Source organism: Megalopta genalis, unplaced genomic scaffold (assembly GCF_051020955.1).
Source record: "Megalopta genalis isolate 19385.01 unplaced genomic scaffold, iyMegGena1_principal scaffold0037, whole genome shotgun sequence".
NCBI lineage: Eukaryota > Metazoa > Arthropoda > Insecta > Hymenoptera > Halictidae > Megalopta > Megalopta genalis.
The window spans coordinates 56,887-78,601 of record NW_027476106.1 but is presented as its reverse complement, the minus strand read 5'-3'; the positions used below and the strand labels follow the sequence as shown (position 1 = coordinate 78,601).

Here is a 21,715-nt window from a genome sequence, read left to right as displayed (position 1 = left end):
AAATGAAACGAAACGAAATAACCGAACAAAGAAAGAGAAACAGACAGCACCGCCACCTTAGCATTGTCCGTGCACGGCTTCTTCCATCGAGCTATAAATATATGTACAACGAGCTGCCAGCATGTTCGCTAACTAATGCTACGCGTACGCTAACAGCGGTCTTCTATCCGACAAACGAACCTCACTTTTTTCGGACGATCGACTCGCACGAGGTTCGAATCGAAACCATCGTATAACCGGGATATATCCGTTCGGATTCGACGGTCCAAAACTACCGAGCCGAATATTTACACATATCGCGTATCGCGCGTTCGACGATAATCCGGAGGTTGTAAATCGCGTAGAATAATGCGGTAAAATAGCGGCGTCGTTGTACCGTTTAACGTCGAAAATGGTACCGTTCGAGATCTTATTCGATAATTTGTCATTCTTAATCCGGTATCGCATAGGTACGCGAAGATATTTACGGACAGGAAGGTTGTACCATCTACCGTAAAAGCGCACCCCGTGCATCGACAGTCGGCGACCTGTAACACGTTTGGACGATTTCCAAAAGACCGGCGTAGCGCAACGGACGTTAATTGGTAGCGTCTTAGCCGCGTTCGAAAATACAGCCAAGACTTCTGACTTTAGGATTTTTCGCCATCGCCGTACGATCCAGGATACGAAATCCAGGATACGGAATCCAAGATGCGGAATCCAGGATCCATGGTCAACGTGCTACAACTTTATAGACAATGGAAACGGAAGAGGTAGAAACGAAGAAGGGGGGCCCGGAAAATCCGAGTACGCGTACGTCGGATAAAAAAACAATAAAAAGCGAAAGAAACCCGACGCGATTAACCTTCGTGACATCTATTTGCGTACGCAACGTCTCGCGTATTTTGCATCGAATACATCGATTACGCGCGTTAAGCGGAAATACATATGCAACGTCCATATACAGCCAACGAATTTGATTCGCGTCGGTCGTTTCGCATCGTTCCTCAAGCAGCGTCTCTAGAAATTTTCGCGAGACTGGAACAAGATCCGCGTTGGAAAGCGCGCGCGTTTTCGACTGGCGTCGTTCTTTCCATTTGGATCTTCCCGCTCCCGTTACACGATCAAATCAAATTTTGCGGCTCCGCTCTCGCGCTGCCTTCGAGATCCCGGCGAACGTTCCAAGTTCTAAATTCTACATTCTAAAAGAGACCTATCCCTTAAATTCATCCTCTAACCGGTGTATCGGCACGCGCGTACGATAGCCGAGCTAGCTTTTTTCATCGTACTCTTCTCTGCACCTTCTCGTCGTTATCCTTTCGCGGGTTCATCGTACAAGTTATTAAACTCCAACGAGCAAGGGACGAGAGACGAGAGACGAGAGACGAGAGACTTCGCGATCCGCCGAGTGCTCTGCACCGCGTGGCGTCGAAAGTGCTCGACGCCCGGACGTCTTTCCGTTTTCAATGTTATCTTTATTCGATGATCCTGAAGCGAAAATCAACGAATCCGTAGCACGTTGTTTCGATCCATCCAACGATTCTCCAGTGTCGAACACCGTCGCGAACCACTCGCGACTAAACCTCCTTTCGAGAGCTGAAACTATTTTCGTCGTAGAACAGGTACGAGATGAAATTGAGAGAGAGAGAGAGAGAGAGAGAGAGAGAGAGAGAGAATGCGAGTCACGCGGTAACCGAGTAAGATGTTTCGTACGGTTTTTTATCCTTTTGCAAAACGAACGACCGACGGCGCTCGTTCCGTCGCGTACGCGCGTCTACGCGAGAGAAAGAGATCGAGAGGGGAGATGGGTGCCGGTTGCGCAACAGGCACGATTTTCCATGCCAAGTCTACGTTGGTCGCGGACGACGAATCTCGAAGCGATCGTTCCGTTTTAGCCCCGATAAAAGGAAAAATAGTACCGCAGCATTTAACGCTGAAATTACTAATCGCGCGCGCGCTCGCGGCAACTGTCGCAAATCGTCGTAAGATTCGTCAATTTTTGGATCGATACGGAACGATCGTTATCGTCACCGCGTTATCGTCGTCATCGTCGTCGTCGTCGTCGTCGTCGTCGTCCTTACCTGCTGTAAACATATTTATAAGTTGAGACGAAGACGAATTATCGTTGGACAGTAACGTTGGCGAGGGTAACGACGATGCGATACGGCGACAGTCCGAGTTTCGCGAACGACGGTGACAACGTTGTTGCCGATAATCGTTTCGACGATCGCGCCGATGATGTTTGCGTCGACGATGGTGGTGACGGCGACGGTGGTAACGGTGACGCCGGCGACGGTCGTTGTCGCGATTACGACGAGGACGACGACGACAACGTCGACGATCTTCCTGCTTCGGTGGACGTCGACGACGATGACGTTGATCGGGATAACAAAGGTTACGATGCCGATGCTGATATCGCTCTTGTGTACCTGCAATCTTCTCGGCGCTGGACTTTTGTTCCAAACGCATAGCCGCTGGTAGCAGCATGGCACTACGCTCGTCGTATTCTCATATTCCCGTCTTTTCGTATTCTCGTATTCTCGTATTCTCGTATTCTCGTATTCTCGTATTCTCGAGAAGCGAGGTCGCGAGGCGAGATACGATAGGCGACGCGCGAGGGCCGTCCAAATATTTCGATAACTGATTCGATCACCTTTCCGCGTTCGATTCGATCCCGAACATTTTCTTCGTTCGTTTCACGACTCTCGCGAGACGAAACGAGTCGCGTCCGTTCGATCGTCGCGGTTACGGTTTTCTTCTTCCCTTTCCTCCGTCTCCGGTCCCCGAAACACGTCGAGTATTCCTTCTTTCATCGTTTCGTTTCGTTTCGATTTCAAACGAATTGTTCGTTTCGAGTCGACGTCTCGCGGATATCGCGTCGGAGTTTCGAAGATTCGACGATCGGAAACTATTTTGCTAATTCCTCCTCGCCGACAGCTGCCGACGACGTCGTTTCGTTCCCGATGCGCGCGCGTCAACTTCGATATCGCTCCGTCGACATCGATAACTCGTATCGATACCGTGCGCGATGCCTTACCCGGAGTACGTTCTTTCGCGTTCGACGAACGCGCCCCGAGTATCGTTCGCTCTTCTCCTAGACACGATCGACGTTGTTTCGAAACGTTCGGTCTTCCTATCGTCGAACTTTGACGAACACCTCTTACAATTGCAAAGTGCTTCGTTCGTTTTTCAAGCGCGACGATCGTACCTCGACGCACCGACTATTCTCCGTCTCTCTTCCGATATTCGTAATAACGATAACGATAACAATAGCAACGATAAAAAGAACAAACAAGAAAGGAATCGGCTGGAAGAAAAGAGAGAGAGAGAGAGAGAGAGAGAGAGAGAGAGAAATATGTAAGTTTCTGTTCTTTTACATCGGAGAGATCACACTCGGTTCACTTCTAGACATCTGCGATAACTGAAAATTGCTAAGAGAAGAAGCAAGAATGTACGTATGTATGTATGCATGTATGTACGTATGTATATACATATATCTCTCGTCATTCGCGTTTACATACGAAATTACATTCGAAACCGATCGAAGTCCATCGCACGACGTTCAAAACGCGACTAAGCCGACCATGTTCGGAAGCCGGCTTGACAGAGCTCTGACAAGAAGAACGAGAAGACGAGGAGGAGACAAATACGAGAACGAGTGCACGCGTGCAAAACGAAGACGGGGAAGGCACGATAAGCTCGCGCGTCGAGCCGCGCGAGTCCACTTCCCGCTTGCAGCTTGGTTGGAAGGCGACTACCATCCATCTCTCTCTCTCTCTCTCTCTCTCTCTCTCTCTCGTTCCCTCGCTGTCTCGTAACCCTTCCCTTTGCGTCTTTCCCGCCATTTAGACTCGATCGTCGCGCCGAGACCCGTTGGCCCGTTGTCCCAGTAACGATAACGATAGCTTCGCACCCTCACTCTTCTACCGATTCTATCCCTTCTTTGTACAGATAGTCAGCTTTTTGGCGGGAAACGCGTTACACGGCGAGCCACCTCCGAATTCCATGTTCCTCGACTTTCGAGAGACACGCGTATCCGGATTTCGACGAAACGTAATATTTTCTCGAAAGAACGTTTCGCACGGGTTGGTCGGTCGTGTGAAAAGCCTCGAACGAAAGCCTCGCGCACGAGTTTATCGTATCGGTATACGTACGTATACGTTCGCACCATGGGAAGCGATACGATACGAGAGAAGCGATAACACGGAAGATAACGCCGAGAGATCGAGCATTATCTAGGAACGGAAAAAGCAGGCGCGTTAAGATCGAGCGAGCAGGAAAGGCGCCGAAGCAAAGACGTGTCCCTTCGAATTTTCCTCTCGGTCGCATTTTACATCGACGTTCGCCCAACCACCGACGAAAACGGCGAACGGCGAACGGCGAACGATAAACTTTTCGAAAAAACTATCCGAATAACTTTTCTTTTCCAAGCGGGTAAAAGAGAATAGAATGCGCCCCGATAACAATTTCAGCGAGATAAATATGTTCTTCCCTTTTTCGCGCGTTTCTTCTCTCTTTATCCTGCTCTCGAACGTGTTCAACGTTCGAGCGAGAGAGAGAGAGAGAGAGAGAGAGAGAGAGACAGAGAGCGTACTCTACATTTTTTATCCAATCCGTGAAACCTATGTTCCGCGTTAGTTTCGATAAACGATTCGACGGATAAGGTGTGTTACCAGCTTGCTCGCACGCGTATACGTCGACGCGCGTGCATCGTCGCGTTCTACAAATTCTATAAGAAAAGCACCGTGATTCTCGGTAACGTACTTTCGCTTTCATTCGTTATCCGTTGCCGTTACGCGTACGCGTCGTACATCCTCTCGACGCGAAACAACCGCGTTTCTCTCTTTTAAACACTTTATCTTTCGAATGAAATTCGACCGCGTGGAACGATTTGTAAAACGTAACGAACGAAAACGTTGTCGGGCGGCGTGTCAACGATCTACGCGGCTTTTCACCACGGAGAAAAACGAGCGGGTTATCGCGCATCCGTACAAGGAAGCTACCGCTACTGCCGCGAGCACGAGCGGTAACTCGCGCGCGGTTCCTAAGAAATTCATCAAAATAGACGAACCTAGGAGCGAACCAAGAAACGAACGAAAATCGGTAAAACTCGACTCGCATAGTTTCGCGATCGACGTGTCGCGTCGGCTCGCGAGATCCGTGTTTCGAGCACGATTTCATCTCGAACCGAACGACGAACGACTACTCTCTACCCTTTTATTTTCCATTTCAAAGACTCGGTAATACGCGTTACGTTGTTCCAGCGAGTTGGTACAGACGAAACGCGTACAACAATGTGTACTCTTGCTCGTTCGTCTAGCTTTTTCTCCATCGAAATTGGACCGTTCAACGACATTTCGAACTCGTCGAGAATCGTTTAGCGACTCGTCTCTAAGTACTTTGCGAGTACGTATCCGTTAGATTCTTTAAGGCCTGGTCGGTTTAAACGAACACCGCTGTATCGTTCTTGCGGCCGATCGACAAATTTGTATCTCTTATTAGCTATCCACCGCTATCTATTCCGACTCCTAATACTATGTACGTACGCGTATAACTAAAACGAACCGAGTCGGTAGAAAGCTGCCTCGATCGCGTCGCATCCCATGGCTCTTCTTCGAACGTATCGTATCCCGTTCGTTCGTTCGTTCGTTCGAACGAACGCGTTCGCTTTGCCATCGTCGAAATTTCTACCAAGGAAAATAATTCAACATCTAAAAGTCTGGAAGCCTAAAAATCTTGGAGGAGCGTACGGCACGGTCGTAGAACTCTGAGAGAACGGCGGCGGAACAACTTGGATCGGATCGGAGACTCGTTATCGATCCGTATCGAGAGTCGCGGCTCGATCGCGGAATGTTCGTTTCGTAGGGGTGTTTCGGAAGCAAAGAAGAGGCAGGCAGCAGGGCAGCGGGCTTCGAATCGTCGTCGGCGCGCAAAGAAACATCGAATCGAGAGGGGAGGAACATTCCTCGTAGGTCAGCGCATAGAACGATTTTAGCTACAGTCTTCGAGCTGGCCGTGTCCCGCGTTGCTTCGCGGCCAACCCGTGTCAAGAATCGTTCGATTTCTCGACAAAGGTCCGCGCGCGTACTCGCTCTTTTCATTATGGAACTTCCCTTCTTCGATTCTTCCCCATCCTCGGTTTTCACAATTTCCATCGTCTCGACCGTGGACGAGCCGCAACAGTATCTTTCGTTTCCCAATACGTATACGCGTATCCTACTTATTGGTCATTTTTACTCCGCGTCTCCGCTCGCCGCATCTACGATAGCCTCTAAGGTCTCGCGTCATCGATACGATAACCTCGAACACCGAATAAATAACCTAGAGAAAGAAAGGGCTAAAGATAACAGTTGCCGGTTCTCGGCACGCGCGGCACCAGCAGCCCGTCTCTCCCCCCCCCCTCTCTCTCTCTCTCTCTCTCTCCCGATCGGTAACCAACCGCGTAATCGTCGAATCGCTCGCATTATTCGTACGATCGATCCGATCGTATCTCGTTTTTCGTTCGAATTTTCACGCGACATCGAACCGGCCCGTTCGATGGAAAAACCAAAAATTCTCTCGGAAGATATCGGACACGATCGCGCGGTGTTCGACGGAGACGAATCGTAGTCTCGAATAGTCGATGAGAATTTGCCGCTATCGGTTACGTAATCGAGTCAAGATTACATTGACAGGATTTACCAGCATTTTACAAAACACGTTTTCCATCATTTTCAACGTGCTCGCTCACCGATTTATTTCCTCTCCGTATTTTCTCCACCTTTATATATCTCTTTTCGCTTTTCGCTCGATCCCATCTCATCCAAACTTGTGCCATTCCACCTCGTCTCGCTTCTATCTCCCCTGTGCTCTGCTCTGCTCCCCTCTCCTCTCCTCTCCTCTCCTCTCCTCTCCTCTCCTCTCCTCTCCTCTCCTCTCCTCTCCTCTCCTCTCCTCTCCTCTCTGCTCTTCTCGGCTCAATTTCGTCATACGCCGCGGCGCTCGCATCTTTCTCTCTAGTTCGAAACAATTATGTACCGGGTTTACGCAACCAACGAAATAGCCGATTCTCATTCTCCGATTAATAACGGTGATATCGCGTCGAGTATTTTCCAAAATTCATTTTACGAATTACCATCGGCAAGATGAAACTGAATCGAATACACCCGATATACGATGCAATTTAAACGACTGATAGCCAAACGAGCAACTACTTTCGAATTCACCGAAATTAAATGAAAATCTTTCGCAACGATCGAAATCATCGAAATCATCGAAATAATCGAAATAATCGGGATGATCGAAAGAATCGAAATAATATCGTAACGATAATTATCGACGTTGCTTGTATTACACGAACTTGCTGGTAACTCGATTATTACTATTATTAGGAGTGTTACACAATACCGTCGTCGGGTCTTTACAAACGAGTTTCACTGGCCATTGACCAAAGCTAGATAACGTCGTGTATCGCGACCCATTTACCGACTTGCTAATCTTGGACTCTAATCCGAACTTGATTTTCCCCTTGTTAGTCCAACCAAACGTTTTCTCATTCATACGATGCGCGCGCGCGTGCGCCCGCCCGGCCACCGTGTATCGTCTCGGTCGTCGCTGCATATCCGTGTACGTACGCGTCCGTTTCTCCGTGTTTTCTCGTCTACACGTGCGTATGTACATACGTGTATCGGTAGATGCGATATCGCCAAGAATTTCACAAATTATGTTCAATGTCGACTATCTTGCGATCGTACGTTTTAAGCTACATGTAACGTAAACAAAACGGAACGTACGCAACGTTTCACCCTATCACGTTTTTCCGACAAAATACAACAATTCCGCGCGTTCGATGCGTACACGTTCGACAAAAATCATACGACAAAACGAATAGATCACACTCGCATGCTTCCATTAAACCGATTCTACGATCTTTATCTCGTTTGTTACGTAAGCCTAATGCAAATACCGTACGAATATATTTGTGACTTTAACATTTATTTAATCATCTTATAAAAACTCTCAACAATATCGATATCGTTCGCATCAACTTGTTTATTACCTATTCGCTTGTTAACCATCCACCACGGTCGGTAGACAAAAATCTCTACGATGCGCGCATTATTTATATATATATTCAAGTGAACGCGTTGCAATAGGTACGCATGTACGCGAAACGATCGGACCGCGGCACACACCGGCACAACCGAGCTGAACACGAAATCGAGGAAACCCGTGTAAAACCAAATCTACCGAGTAGACCAGAGCAAACTGACGGACGAATAAGCGAGTAAGCGAATAACCGTGTAAGCGAGTAAGCGAATAAGCGCGTAAGCAGGTAGAGGCGAGTAGGCGAGTAAGCATGCTAGCAAACAAGCATGGAAGGCATGACGGAAAAAGCAGAATGACAGTTGGTAATTATAACGAGGAGCGGATTCCGTGGAGCGAGACTAGTGAACCCCGTACAAGTAACCAAGTCCGCGCCGTGCCGCGCCACCACGTGCCTCGCCAGATAGCTAGCTCGCGTGTTGACTCGATCGCCACGCGCTGTACCATCGTAGATGATGGCGTCTCACGATACAATTCTCAATCTATTACAAATATATCGCGACGTCTAATATCCTCCGCAGAACATTTCTATGTCTATCTCGATTTCTTTCCTAGAATTCCTACAATTCCTACAATGCCTACAATTCCTAGAATTCGTCTTCCGATTATCAATTATAAACTAATTATTCCATCTATTTTTGCTTACCAATCCGGTGGTCCATAGCGATTCAATCGGAACAAGCAATCTTCTTCTTCTTCTTTTTCTAGATCGGATATGTTTACTCGGTACTGGAACAACTGTCAAAAAGAGAGCATCTTGTTAAACACAAAGCACAAAATACACTGCTCTCTCTCTCTCTCTCTCTCTCTCGATCACGATTAAAAATTACCCGGCACGTGCAACAACGGTCGAGCATACCTTGCATACAACTAACCAATTACTCTCGTATGTATACGCGCCCAAGTCGGGGAAAAAAGAAGAAGAAAACAAGGATACGAACATCGACCGACAATTTCGTGGAGACGCCTTGCACGTACGCGGCGGAAGAATTGCATGGTCATGAAATCTGCAACGTTCGCGCCAAACAAACTAACCAATTCGATTTTTACGGAGTACGAACGTATCGAGACGCATGCCCGACCGATCAATCGAAAGCATTGTTAAAACACGCGACACACACTCTGTATCCCGATCCACGTTATTATTATTAAACAGTTGATCGCACGACGAGATTTCGCGGCTTCTTTTCCTTCTCTCTCACGTTTTCTTCTCGACTCGGTAGATTCGTCGTTCGACAACTCACCGGCGTATCTCTCTGTAGTTTTCTTATGTTTCATTCGCTCGTACCGTAGCTTTTTCTACTCGAATTCTTTCTCGTTCGAAGAAATTTCTTGATCTTTCTGACAGATAAACACTACAAATGCGGCGGGTTCTTGTGTCGTGTGCGCCAGCGTCAGTAAGATTGACAGTCGGCGCTGATGACAGACAGGTGCGCCCGCCTTCCGGCCTAACAAGTCGGCAACCTACCGTCGTGCTAGCGTATCTTTTTCTGTCGCTAGCACACTCGCCTGCCCGCCAAGCTACTTCATACGGCCCTTGTTGTGTACCATTCGCTCCTCCGTTTAATATATTCCTGCCATCTAGCGACGATACGCGTCAAATATTTATCCCCGATACGTTTATGTACATACGTTTCCCTAATCTTATGCTTCGTTATGCGCCGTCACATTCCGTTCTATTCGCTTCGAATTCTTCTTGCTTTTTCGATATCGGAACCATGCGATATCGAATTTTATCTTCTCCCGGATCGTTCAAAGTTTTTAACGATTTTTCAAAACCCATTCCAATGCAACATCGCGATGTACAATGCACATGTGTACACACGATGCACATGACAAACTTTAAGGGAAACAGAAAAATACATAAAATACATATTTTATAATTGTACAATTTCATTTCATTTCATCGATACATTCAATGTTCTACATCAAACTATCTTCCCTACTTATAATTATTGAACGCGTCGCATGCGCTCGATATCTACTATATCTAATTTTTAAATTTCTTTCCAATGTAATCTGTACGTATAGTTGGCAAGTAATCAGCTTCTTTTCCATCTTTTTCTCGCTTTTCTTGCTCTTTCATTATAAGTTGTAGCCGTCTTCTCTGTTTAAATCCGTATATGCATTCCAATAAATCGTCGTAGTAGTCATTACACTTTGTCTGCGCCTTATAAAAGCCATAGGCATCGCAGCACTTTACAAAACGTAAGTCAAAGTCTCTGCAGATCGGATGATGCTGATATGAATTAGCACCTTCCAACATTGCCATGTTTCTAAATTTACGAATCGATATTATATATCTTTGTCTCCAATCAAGCATTTTTCTGAAAAGCAACAATTTCATGAACAGCGTAGAATTACATGGATGTAACAAACGTTTTCTTATTAATCTGTCAAACTAATTGTTTAGACAACAAACCACATATAGAAGAAATTGATCGGATTTAGATCAATTCCCTAATAGTTAGAATAACCTAATAGTTAGAATAATCGCTGGAATATATTTCATGATTCTAATACCTAAGAACATAGATACGCAAAGACAATTTAAACTTACAAATAAATGGTGTTTTAATTACTTACAACAAGCAGATTTATGTAATATTTCGAGTATGGACAACCAGTTGGTATCAATTACCAATCAATTCGGAAGCACTACCATCCATGTCGCACTATGCTGTGGCTAGCTGATTTAAGAAACATGCGCGACACTATGAAGCAGTCGATATTATTCCGTATTGGCTAACAACTTGTAACTGAAAGGCAGAAACCAAAAGTATATATAGAGAGAGAACAGCTCGAAATTACGTATCTGCACATGAGACAGTGACAGACCATTTTCAAAGGCTGCTCTGAAATATGCTGCAGGAAAGATCTTACAAATGGGATTCGATGATGCCACTCTTTGTAGCACGTTCACTTGATCAGTCGATTGGCCAATCTTTTGCCCCTTCTCATTTTTCTCAGTGCAATCATGTAATTCTCAATGTAGCTCGGGCACGGGCTACATGTCAACAGCTACATATATGCGCTCTATCCAAGTCGAAAATTCTGGCCAGTTCTAGGCAGACACACTGTTACGAGGCTGTCGATTGCTGACAGTGACAGGGGGCAGTGCGCGAGCAATCGTTTCTTACATAATTCCTATGTGTTTACTCATCCGTTGGACCGAACCTTTTGTGTGTGTGTGTGTGTGTGTATGCGTGCGTGCGCGTGTGTGTAACATCCATGACACGATGTATAAACATATCTTTACATATTCAGGGTATTCGATTCAATTATATAGCATAAAATAAAAGTAATAATTTCATATTGTACAATACAATATATAATATTGTATACACAGATATATTGTACATAGAATTGAATTTTTACATTATAGGATAGATACAATGAATAAAGAATGCGAAGAAAAAAAAGTGATACCGAGATATTCAGCACAGTACTACTCAACACAGTGTTTGTACAGTGTAAAATAAAATCTCATAAAATTTCATCGAATCTTCGTGTTATACATTCGCTAAGGCTATAATTTTTATAATAAAAATTCTGCTATATCTTCCTGCAAGCGTGTTATTTGTGATTTCTCTTGAATTTTTTCATGTAAAAGGCAGAGTAATAAGTTATACATTTGCTTTGAATTTAAGGCAAACAGTTTACAACCGTAACATAAATGAGCTTCGATTAAATCTGGTCGTATAGATTCTCTATTAAACGAATAATATGTATCGCTGTCGCAGCGATTATGCCTTTTCACCGAACCATTTATTTCTTGTACTTGTCCATTCGTTTGTAAACTAGACGCTGTACTTGTTAGAGGATTTACATTCGTCGATACCAGTTGAGAAAATATTCTGGCCTGAACGACCGAAAGTTGTTCTTGCGAATTAGGACAATTTAGAGCCAATTCGCAAAGTATACAGGTATCGTTAAAGACACGAATGTTATTAACAACATCGGTGTTTCCACAGCTGTTTATATTATGCAGTTTCTCCATCTTTGTTGCCAATTTTTCGCTGGTCCGATATATGGTAGATACAGTACCGTTAAGGTTAGAATCTAATTGTCGAACAAAGTTTCTTGCAACGGTTCTTATAGAAACAGGATACGATCGATTATATATTCGAGAAGCAAAAATAGGAGTCAAGTTATGGCATTCCAAATAGCCTTCTATGTCATCCTGCGTAAAATCTCTGAGCGGTCTAAGCAATGCGACACCGCTGGATCTTGTATCGGAGAAAGAAACATTTTGTGGCACCTGAGAACCTCTTCCCGTCGATATGTCTCCAAGTACTTTTACCGCAAGATCGATCGACGTATCGGCAACAAAAACTTTATTACAGTTCAGCTTACAAGCCGCCGATACAAGTAGTTTTCTTCTCAATTGCATCAATAATTCGTCCTTTGCTGTTTCACTTTCCATGCCACGAAACACTTCTTCCATAAATTCATCGTTGCGAGTTGTGTACGCTTCTGGACTGTCTATCGTCCGGATCTCTTCGCAATGAACATCGCTGGTAGAAGTTGTCAAAGAAGTAACATACATTGCCATTTTCAGATTATCCGCTTCTTTAACCAACGCATTTCGAACACGTTTCCTTTCCTCTAACGAAAACCCTTTAATCATGCCATCTATATAGAGATAAATACATATTATTATATATATATATATATATATATATATTATTATATAAAATTTGTTATAAATTTAAACATTAATATTACCATCTATGTATAATATTTTACACGTAAATCGCAGTCTTTTAGAAGCCAAATCATTTGCATTATCTTTTATAAGTTGTACAAGTGCTGTTGAATTCGCTTTTCCTGAATGAGCAATAAGTACCGAATCGGTTGGGTGCATTGATTTCGACTTTCCTAAAGTTGCTTTAAATTTATGCATTAACACGGATAAGAAGCATGCTTTACAATACCCACATTTGCTCCTTAATGAAATTTCGATTTCTTTGGATCCACACTTTGCGCAAAATAATTTAATGTTTGTCACACACGTGGGAGCGGTATCGGTACTGAAAGTAGTTATTCTATTATCGTTTTATACGAATGAATTTTATACGAATAAGAAGAAAAACTTGACACTCACGCGTTCTGTACTGTTCGATTCGTTTCAAACGTATCACACTCGATCGAGTTTAATGTACACATTGTTTTTTCTTTCGTTCGACCGTGTTGCGTCAATGTTTTGTTATAATATAGAATAAATTCTACCTTATTAAGGTAGAATTTTTTCCGAAATTTTCGAATCGATAGAGGTTAATAGTATATAGCAGGTTACGAAAACGTACATTAAAACATTCTACTGTGAAAACTGATGCCAGTCCAATCCTCATGTATGCGTACTCTGTTTGTGGAAGAAACGTACAGAAGATCGAGCTAGTACATACGTACAGTGTGAGATCTCTCGATTCAAGAAACACATTCGAAATAAGTCACACCGGACGAGAAACCACTTTACCGTACTTGCGGTCCTCGCTCTTTTATAGAAAGACCAGAACTTGTTTAAAAAATGGCATTTATACATTGACAGCTCGTTGGGAAAAGTTTATCGAAGCAAGTGGCTCGTATTTCGTGCAAATAAACATCTTTCAGAAAAAGACATGAAGTTATGAAGCCTTGAAAATTATGCTCAAGGACACTTTTGCAGAGAGTATTTTTTAACAGATCTCTCCATTGATCCGATGAGATGTGTAGAGTACACCTGTAATTTCTATTGGATATTCTCGCTAACGGAACGAGTCGCGGCCAGAGAGAGAGAGAGAGAGAGAGAGAGAGAGAGAGAGGTTTGCATGTTCTATCGCGGACGTAAAATTCGAACAAATAAATTGAGAAGATCACAAAAAGTCAGAAAATCTAATACAAGTTTATTTATTAATTGTTGCGCGGTTTACACAATATGAAAATAACATTTTAACAGTTTATAGTTTTAAGAAAATTTCGCGATTATTCTTACGTAATGCATATGCGCACGTACAAATGTACGTACATACATGTATAGAAAAATGCATACGTATATACATGCCGGAATAGTATCGTGCCACGGAATATCGTGTACACTGTTAACAAAATTTACAATCTAGTATCCGATATATTCGTTAATATGTTTGTGTAAAACGTTCCGTTAAGTTCATCGCTCGTAATTAATTTTGAAGTGTATCGAACATAAGCCTTCATGTTTACGATTAACAGTGGAAAACATACAGGTTATGAATAGATTGTAAACGTAAGTTATACATACATAATAGAAGGACATCTGGTTAAGGTGTCCCCGTCATTGATATTACGAGTAATCGAAAGAATTTCATTGAAATGATAAGTGTCCTACCTGTGGTAAATGCTTTTTCTAGGTAATACTTAATAATGAATAATTAACAAATAAAAATGATATTTTGACTATCGAAATTACAATGATTCATTGTTGCAGACTATCTATGCGTTCGTTGTCGATCGTTGATCCACGTAATATTTCTACGTGCACGTATCCACTATATTTTCAAGTGACCGATGTACTATCGTAAGTGCTCGAATGGTTTCTATTAAGAAAATTGGTCCGTAAAGCGTTGCTCGTCAATTTCTTTGCATGAATTTCTTTGGCAGGGGTTTACCAATAAAGAAGAAAAGGAAACTGGATCCTGCTATCATTAGAGCCAGAGAAGAGAGGAAGAAAAGAAAGCTGGAGAAGCAAATTAGACGTTTGGAAAAACACGCCAAACAACTGAAACCAATTTTTGAGGTCGAATCATCGATCGAGTTAGCCAAGCAAAAAGAGTACGGTATCTGTTACAAATACTGCTACTATCTGTTGCTCGCGTAATTTTGTGTCGTTACATGTTTGTTACAGGGAACGGTACCGTACACCGACGACGTTATCTCCCGAAGAATTGGAGAAAAGATCGTTATTGGAAAAGGAATGGACAAGATACAAACAAGATCAGTGGTTGAAGGATACGTACGCTATACAATCTATGATGGTTTCTCAGGAAAGAGCTTTGATAGAATTGAGAATCGTGTCCGAGTATCTTTACGAGAAAGCGATAGAAGTAAACGTCGCTTAAGTATTATAGTATCGAATCGTCGAGAGAAACTGAATTTGATTCTTGTTAGAAATTGCTATAAAATGATTCTACTTTGTTTTCAGTTCGACGAATCGTTTCTACCGTACAGAGCATGCGGACCGGTGAATACTCCATCGATACGGAATTATGAGAGTCCAGATGGTGTATATGCGGATACTACTATGAAATATGAGGGAGAACCCGAATCGAATCGAATCGGTGATAAATGAAGAGTGACATCGGTATTACGAATAAAGAATATTGTGAAATGCAAAAAGAAACATGTGTTTTATGCGTGTACTTATTACAGAGAAAACCTGGCTACATGAAAAACCCGTAATTAGTCTGTGTCTGGTTTGTTTGTTTACTTTTCATACAGAATATATATATATATATATACATATATATATAATCATCGAAGAATAAATTTCTCCAACGATAATATAGAAAGAGCAATTTTGAAATAGAAATGTATCACGAAGAATACGAGGAGAAAATATAATGTGGATAAGTCGCGCGATCCTTGATCGCGTTTAGTCAATCTCCGATAGGAGGATGACCGATCATCGATGTGTATTCGAGTTTTAGTTTTCTTTTGCACAGAGGACAGGTATCGCTGATCTTGAGACATCGACGTAAACAGTCGATGTGAAAGAGATGATTACAAGGTGTTATCCTCGCTTTGACCATATTACAGAGACACACTGCGCATACATCGTCGAAACGAAGAATTTCGTCGGGTGTCGCTTTTCTATAGTAATTTAGAAATTGCTGTTCACGTTGTAGCAGAGGTGCAAACGTTTGCAAGAGCTCCTTCGATCGTAGATAAATATTCGCGTAGCTCGCAACTATCAGAAATCTCCAGGATATCGTCGTCGGCAGAAGGAATAATATATGGAATAGAGAGGCGACGATGGCAAACGACCTTAATATTACCGGGGCGTAAAGTTCTTCCATGTTCTCGAAAACTTCGACACGAAAGAATTTGAAAATCGACGGAAACATATCGGCGAAGACTTTTTCTGTCGCTGAATAATAAATCCACGTAATCACGGTGTAAAACGTCGACGGCCTGCAAGAAGAACAGTCCTTTTCCGGATTTCTCCTTACCTCGTTACAATCGTTCGAATAGTGTGTGTATATATATGTATATGTATACATATATATGTACATACGTAGAAACGTACATGAATCTATGTATACGATCGTATAATCTATACCGAACAGGGTTATATCGAAGGGTTATTATGAAAATGTCGAGACATTAATAAGGAAATAGCTAGAATGGAAATTTCGAATCGTTTTGTATCTCGTTGACTATTTATTAGAACGTACGCGAAGGTGTCGCGTACATAGATTTTTATTCGGAATTCGACGCTGTAAACGGTGAAACGATCAAAAACGTAAAACAGAAAATCGGTCGTACCGTTTAAAAAGGTCAGAGGGTGAGATCTCTTGAAATCTCGTGTGGCCCTTCGCGCGATTTAAATTCCGTGCCTCGAAATATATTCATAAAGTTAACGCGAGCGAATATAACCAAGTTAGCCGAAGCAACCTGTATACGTATGTACGCATGTATGCATACTATACGCCTTACACACACAGACATATTACATACTTACCTGTAATTACGAAGACCCTGTTCCAGACCAAACACGAGGAGCACGAACGTTAATGTTACGACGAATGTAACAGCTTTGGTCCATTCTAATACTATTTTCGTAGCAGACATAGCTAAATGTTTAATCTTTGATCTCTCGGTAAGAGTAATATACGGCGACCAATCTTCTTTCTCGATCAATTCCTTAATGTAGCTGACACAGTAAGTGATCACGTTATAAAACATCAACGTGTAGAGACACGTCATTTCGGGTTTGGTTAGCAACAATAAATCGGCCATTTTCAGGAATAGAATTTGATTGGTCATCACCGAAATATTCTTCATTCGTAGAAAAACGGTTTCTGCTCGATCGATTCGTTCGTAAAGGATCCTTAAGAGTTTGCCGATATGCTGCCACATCGTTGTATATTTTACCTACATGCACAGCTATGCACGCGTACGTTGCTGCGTATCGTTTACATAAAAGATCAGCAAGCAAGTGTACGTAGTTTAATCAATTTCTCTGTGCCACGATCTGAAATACATTGATTTTTCGTGCGCAAACGACGACGATACGTTCTTTCTTCCCTTCGTTTCTTCCTTCTTTTATTTCTTTTTCTTTCTTGGATTCTTTTCTTCCTGAAATGTAAACGATGTTTAGTAACATCATCCTTTTGTGTTCGTTTCTACGACCCTACGGTTCACTAAGTACATTGTTACGCGAATAATGTTGACAAGGTTATTTAGGGAGGCTATTAATAGTCAATGAATGGACCTCTTTGTTTTTCGTCACACTCAACCGAGAAGATTTACATATTAATAGACGACCGTCAAGAAAATTCACTGAAATTGGACAAGACATGTTCAGAAGAATGTTTACGACATCGTTTAGTTGGACGAAGCAAAAATTTAACATTGTTCCTTGGTCAATTTATGCTTCCTCCTCCTCCTCCTCCCTCCCTCCCTCCCTCCCTCCCCTCTCTCTCTCTCTCTCTCTCTCTCTCTCACTCTTTCACTCATCTATCTCTCTTCCTACCCCTTTCTCTCACATGCTCGCTGTTCCTACCCCCTCTTGCCCTCCTATCTTTTGATCGCTTCCCTATAAAACAAAGCGCGCTTCGCCTCAATGGCACATTCAACGTCTCTCCGCGATTTTAGTCATTCACGTTCCGGTATTCACGTGTTTATTTAACGGACAAATTTGCTATTGCTTGTTCCATTAAAACTCTACGTTACTTGGAATTTGTTTAGGGTGAGCACAATAGGGTGGTATATGGCTGTATCGTATACCATATCGAAATGTTTATTCGTTACGCGTTTGTTTGTTTTTTGATCGATACCAACGCCGAGTCAGCTTTGTCTCGTTACATCACCTTGTATCTCTCGTTATTCTCATATCTTGATCATGCATCGATGAAACAAGCTTGTCGAATTTACCGATCGAGATTCGAACGATAAAGAGGTGAGACACGAGAAGCTATAGTAGGCCGAGAGAGAGAGGGGTAGGAGAAAAGTGAGGATGAAAAGGAAAATGGGAAGCGCGAGGAATAAGAAGACGCGCAAAGAGATGTTTTTAGAGGGTAGTACACACACGAACTCGTTGTCCTCGATATTTAAGCACGGAACATAGACCCTTCCGGACGTAGTTTCTAGGTGGTAATTAGATGGTTTTTTTCGTTGTAATGAAACGCGCGTCGTTTATAGAGTATAACGTATAACGTCGTACACTATTAGAAAAATTAGTTGGTAAAGAATGATAAGCGGCGGAAAGAAATCAGTGTGGAGAAAGATGAATGCAGAGGAAACGGAGATGTTCTAAACATCTAGGGATATACGTGTAAACAACGTATCTCTTATCGAAATATTGTACACAGCGAACGGATAAGAGAAGAAGGCGGGGGGGGGGCGGATACGCGGAAAGAGAAGCTGGCATCGATCGGAAGCAACGCAAATTCTTTCGCTATTCTTAGTACATACGAGAAAACCAGAAGAAGCTAGCACGAGCGCGATCGTAGCCGCGGCCGTGGCTGTGGCTATCCTGCTCCGACCGAAGAACCAATCGACTAATCTAACCTTTGCATTTCCCTTTTCCATCGCGCAAACTCGAGACATTTCAGAGTCTGAGTATTTTGGATTTTTCAGTAATTTTCACAACTTGAAATATTCGAGTCGATGTCATTTTTCTTTGGTAATTTAACGAACGTCGACTTGCGTAATTTTCTAGGAAAATGTTGTCTCGGGTAAAATGGAAAGAAACTCGCTCTTACGATTACGTATTATTACTCGAATGTAATGAACGCGACTTGAAAAAGAAAAAGAAAAGAAGAAGAGAAAGAAGAAAAAGAAAAGAAAAAAAATGCAATTGCCAATACGAACGATCGGACGATTACGCGAGAGACAGAAGCCAGGACTGCCACGACTGCCAAGACTGCCGAGACTGCCAAAATGTTGTGCGACGCACCCGTATTCGCATTCGCTCCACGGCTCACGGCTCGCAGCTCGCAGCACATCGGCGCATCGGCATCGACGCTCGTCGCTCACGCGCCGCGATCGAAATATATTTTGGTCCGCTGCCGGCATTTGCAAATTTACCCGTTAGCTGTAAACGCAACGCGAAATCTCGTCGCCTCGTAAGAGCGTAGACGACACCGGCGCGGTGCCACCGGACGGCAAAGTGTCGATGCTCCCCGCGTATTAACCGCACGCATATATTACTTATTAGGCATCGCGCGTTACGAATCTCGCATCGCGAATCACGCATCGCGAATCACGCATCACGCATCACGCATCACGCATCACGCATCACGCATCACGCATCGCGCATCGCGTATCACACGTCCGATCCACGCGCACAGTAATTGTTCGGTACGCGAGTGTAGCCGCAGCACGTGAAATCTACACGCTTTCTGTAGAACGATCCGCGCGACAATGAGACTAGAGTAAAACGGTAAAACGAAATAAGGGACAGTTGAATCATGAAACGACGACGAAGGGTCGAAGAGCAAGAAGAAAATTGTTTCCTTGCTTCTTCTGCATAGCAATCGATAAATTGCTCGGCAGTAGTCTTTGTACTCGGAATTATCGAATTCCTCGAGGCACAAGTACTATCTGTCTCGCGGTTTCAATCCCAACTTCTACGTATCGTCTCGCGTGCGTTTCAAATCGTGCAAACATATTCTATACCGTTTACGCGTGTCAAAACGAACGCGTCGAGTACCAAAATCGAGGCGTTCTCCATTTTCGAATGCGATATACCACCGTGTACCAGTACCAGTACCGCGAACATCGAATCGAATCGAATCGAATCGAAAAGAAATGAACGATGCGCGGCTGCGAACCGGTAGAGATCGCGAGTATTCGTTGCTTAATTTTCTCTAAAACGAAATGGTACGGGACTCTGCCGTTCACGAAGGATCATTGCGGTAGCGTAGGGACCGTGTATCTCGAGCCCTCGACGTCGACATCATCAGTTTTTCCACGATTGCGCAAATACTACGAATACGCGCATGTACGACACGTACGTACACGCGTCCATGCGTAAACCAACCGATAATACGGATAAATTGAGAACGAGTGGAAAATGTTGTACGAAAATCCGCCTCGTACCACACAATGATCGACGCTGTTTTTCTTTTACGCTAAACCGCATCGATACTTTTCAAGTTTCTATCGAAATTTTGTTGCAGATTCAGGGAGCGAAATGACAGCCATTCAGACGATGTCTATAGCTGCGCTGATACTTGTTGCGCTCGTGTAAGGATTCTTCAATTTGAAATTGTCGGCTACCTCTCGATTTTAATACCTTTTTATACGTAAAATTATATAAATAAACGTTTATATAAGTAAAATCGGAATCGGAATCGAATGAAATTAAATACATCGAATAAACCATTGACAGTGCTTGCATTATTATTATTAAGCAGGTTTGACAAATGCTTCGGGCATCCACCGATCAAATTAAGGAAACCTAACTATTGCGAAACTTGCGACGATTCATGCAACAAATGTGAGTTTGGTGTAACGACGTTGCCTTCTTGCGGTCTAGTATGTGCACAGGTTAGCCATCGAATCGAATCGAATCGAATCGAAACACTACCCGACTCGTTTCATCGATTTATCCCGTTCACGTTGCGAATTATATTTGTTATTGCAGGGTCCCGACGACGTGTGCGGGGGACCGAACGACGAATGGGGCATTTGCGGCGAGGGTATGTATTGTTATTGTAATAAATGCCACGGTTGCAGCGAGAAAGGACTGAAATGTAAAGAAGAAAATCCAGACGACAACTGTAAAATTCCACACAAGCATCACCAACGACACATTCTATTCCCATAAGTTTTATTTTTCTATTCCCATACGAAACAACGTTACACGACAAAAACTTACTTTACGATGTAAAACAAGGAAACGAACGATTTTTCGACGGATAACGACTACTTTGTTCGAATTGTAATCAACCGATAACTCGATCGAGTCGCATAGAATCGCTGGTCGATAAAACCCGAGTAAACGAACAACTCTTGATTTCGTCCGTTTCGAGCTATCGGAAACGGAAATGCGGATATCTACGGAAATCTTCGGTAATCTACAGAGAGAGAGAGAGAGAGAGAGAGAGAGAGAGAGAGAGAGAGAGAGAGAGAGAGAGAGAGAGATTTGAAATTGTTGAATTTCATTTATTCGATAGATGCATTTATTTTTTACCAGCCCAACTACAAATCGTAATATTTTTTACTTCGATAGAGAAGCAATTTGATTAAATATACGTAACAAAATTCACAATTTTACCGGATATCTGGATTCGTTTGATCGTTTTGAAGAGCGTTTATCGACACGTGTACTTTCTAGTCTCGGCAAAATCAAATGTTTTACAAACGATTTCTTCGCATTTGGCGCTTCGAAAGAGGAAATAGTTGTATCCCGTATCGACCCACATATTGTAATCGCGATTCCTTAATAAACGAATGGAGAAAAGGA

The 21,715-nt window shown here is 43.1% G+C and overlaps 4 protein-coding genes across 15 annotated transcripts in view; 2 read left to right on the top strand and 2 right to left on the bottom strand.

The window, feature by feature from the left end:
- The window catches only part of LOC117221314 (uncharacterized), a 16,365-nt gene extending 6,798 nt beyond the window's left edge, over window positions 1–9,567 (bottom strand). Inside the window, exons 1-2 of one of the 4 annotated variants that reach the window (XM_033472167.2) lie at window positions 9,309–9,567; window positions 8,711–8,802 (exon numbers count right to left, since the gene is read on the bottom strand). In XM_033472167.2, the coding sequence (XP_033328058.1) occupies window positions 8,711–8,726 (16 nt within the window). In that variant the 5' untranslated portion in view covers window positions 8,727–8,802; window positions 9,309–9,567. Of the gene's footprint in view, window positions 1–2,060; window positions 4,718–8,017; window positions 8,151–8,710; window positions 8,803–9,308 lie in introns of those variants that run through there. The other 3 variants (XM_033472165.2, XM_033472164.2, XM_033472163.2) reach the window with 3 other exon arrangements.
- mRpL40 (mitochondrial ribosomal protein L40) lies at window positions 8,106–15,421 on the top strand. Of its 2 annotated transcripts, none has more exons than XM_076527733.1 (5): window positions 8,106–8,245; window positions 14,510–14,599; window positions 14,683–14,853; window positions 14,927–15,125; window positions 15,224–15,421. In XM_076527733.1, the coding sequence occupies exons 1-5, from the start codon at window positions 8,121–8,123 to the stop codon at window positions 15,368–15,370; spliced, it is 732 nt and encodes a 243-aa protein (XP_076383848.1). In that variant the 5' UTR covers window positions 8,106–8,120; the 3' UTR covers window positions 15,371–15,421. The 2 variants fall into 2 exon arrangements, with proteins under 2 accessions (XP_076383848.1, XP_033328073.1); XM_033472182.2 differs by lacking the exon at window positions 8,106–8,245 and adding an exon at window positions 14,289–14,432.
- On the bottom strand, window positions 11,361–19,177 carry Ctu2 (Cytosolic thiouridylase subunit 2). Of its 8 annotated transcripts, XM_076527714.1 has the most exons (4): window positions 16,763–16,901; window positions 13,172–13,429; window positions 12,793–13,097; window positions 11,361–12,699 (listed from the first exon to the last, which is right to left on the bottom strand). In XM_076527714.1, the coding sequence occupies exons 2-4, from the start codon at window positions 13,231–13,233 to the stop codon at window positions 11,603–11,605; spliced, it is 1,464 nt and encodes a 487-aa protein (XP_076383829.1). In that variant the 5' UTR covers window positions 13,234–13,429; window positions 16,763–16,901; the 3' UTR covers window positions 11,361–11,602. The 8 variants fall into 8 exon arrangements, with proteins under 8 accessions (XP_076383829.1, XP_076383830.1, XP_076383831.1 ...); XM_076527715.1 differs by lacking the exon at window positions 16,763–16,901 and having other exon boundaries at window positions 13,006–13,097; window positions 13,172–13,306; XM_076527716.1 differs by lacking the exons at window positions 13,172–13,429; window positions 16,763–16,901 and having other exon boundaries at window positions 12,793–12,894; window positions 13,006–13,097.
- On the top strand, window positions 17,865–21,715 carry Qbp-1 (Queen brain-selective protein-1). Its single transcript, XM_033472188.2, has 4 exons — window positions 17,865–17,992; window positions 20,427–20,493; window positions 20,664–20,796; window positions 20,894–21,715. The coding sequence occupies exons 2-4, from the start codon at window positions 20,441–20,443 to the stop codon at window positions 21,074–21,076; spliced, it is 369 nt and encodes a 122-aa protein (XP_033328079.1). The 5' UTR covers window positions 17,865–17,992; window positions 20,427–20,440; the 3' UTR covers window positions 21,077–21,715.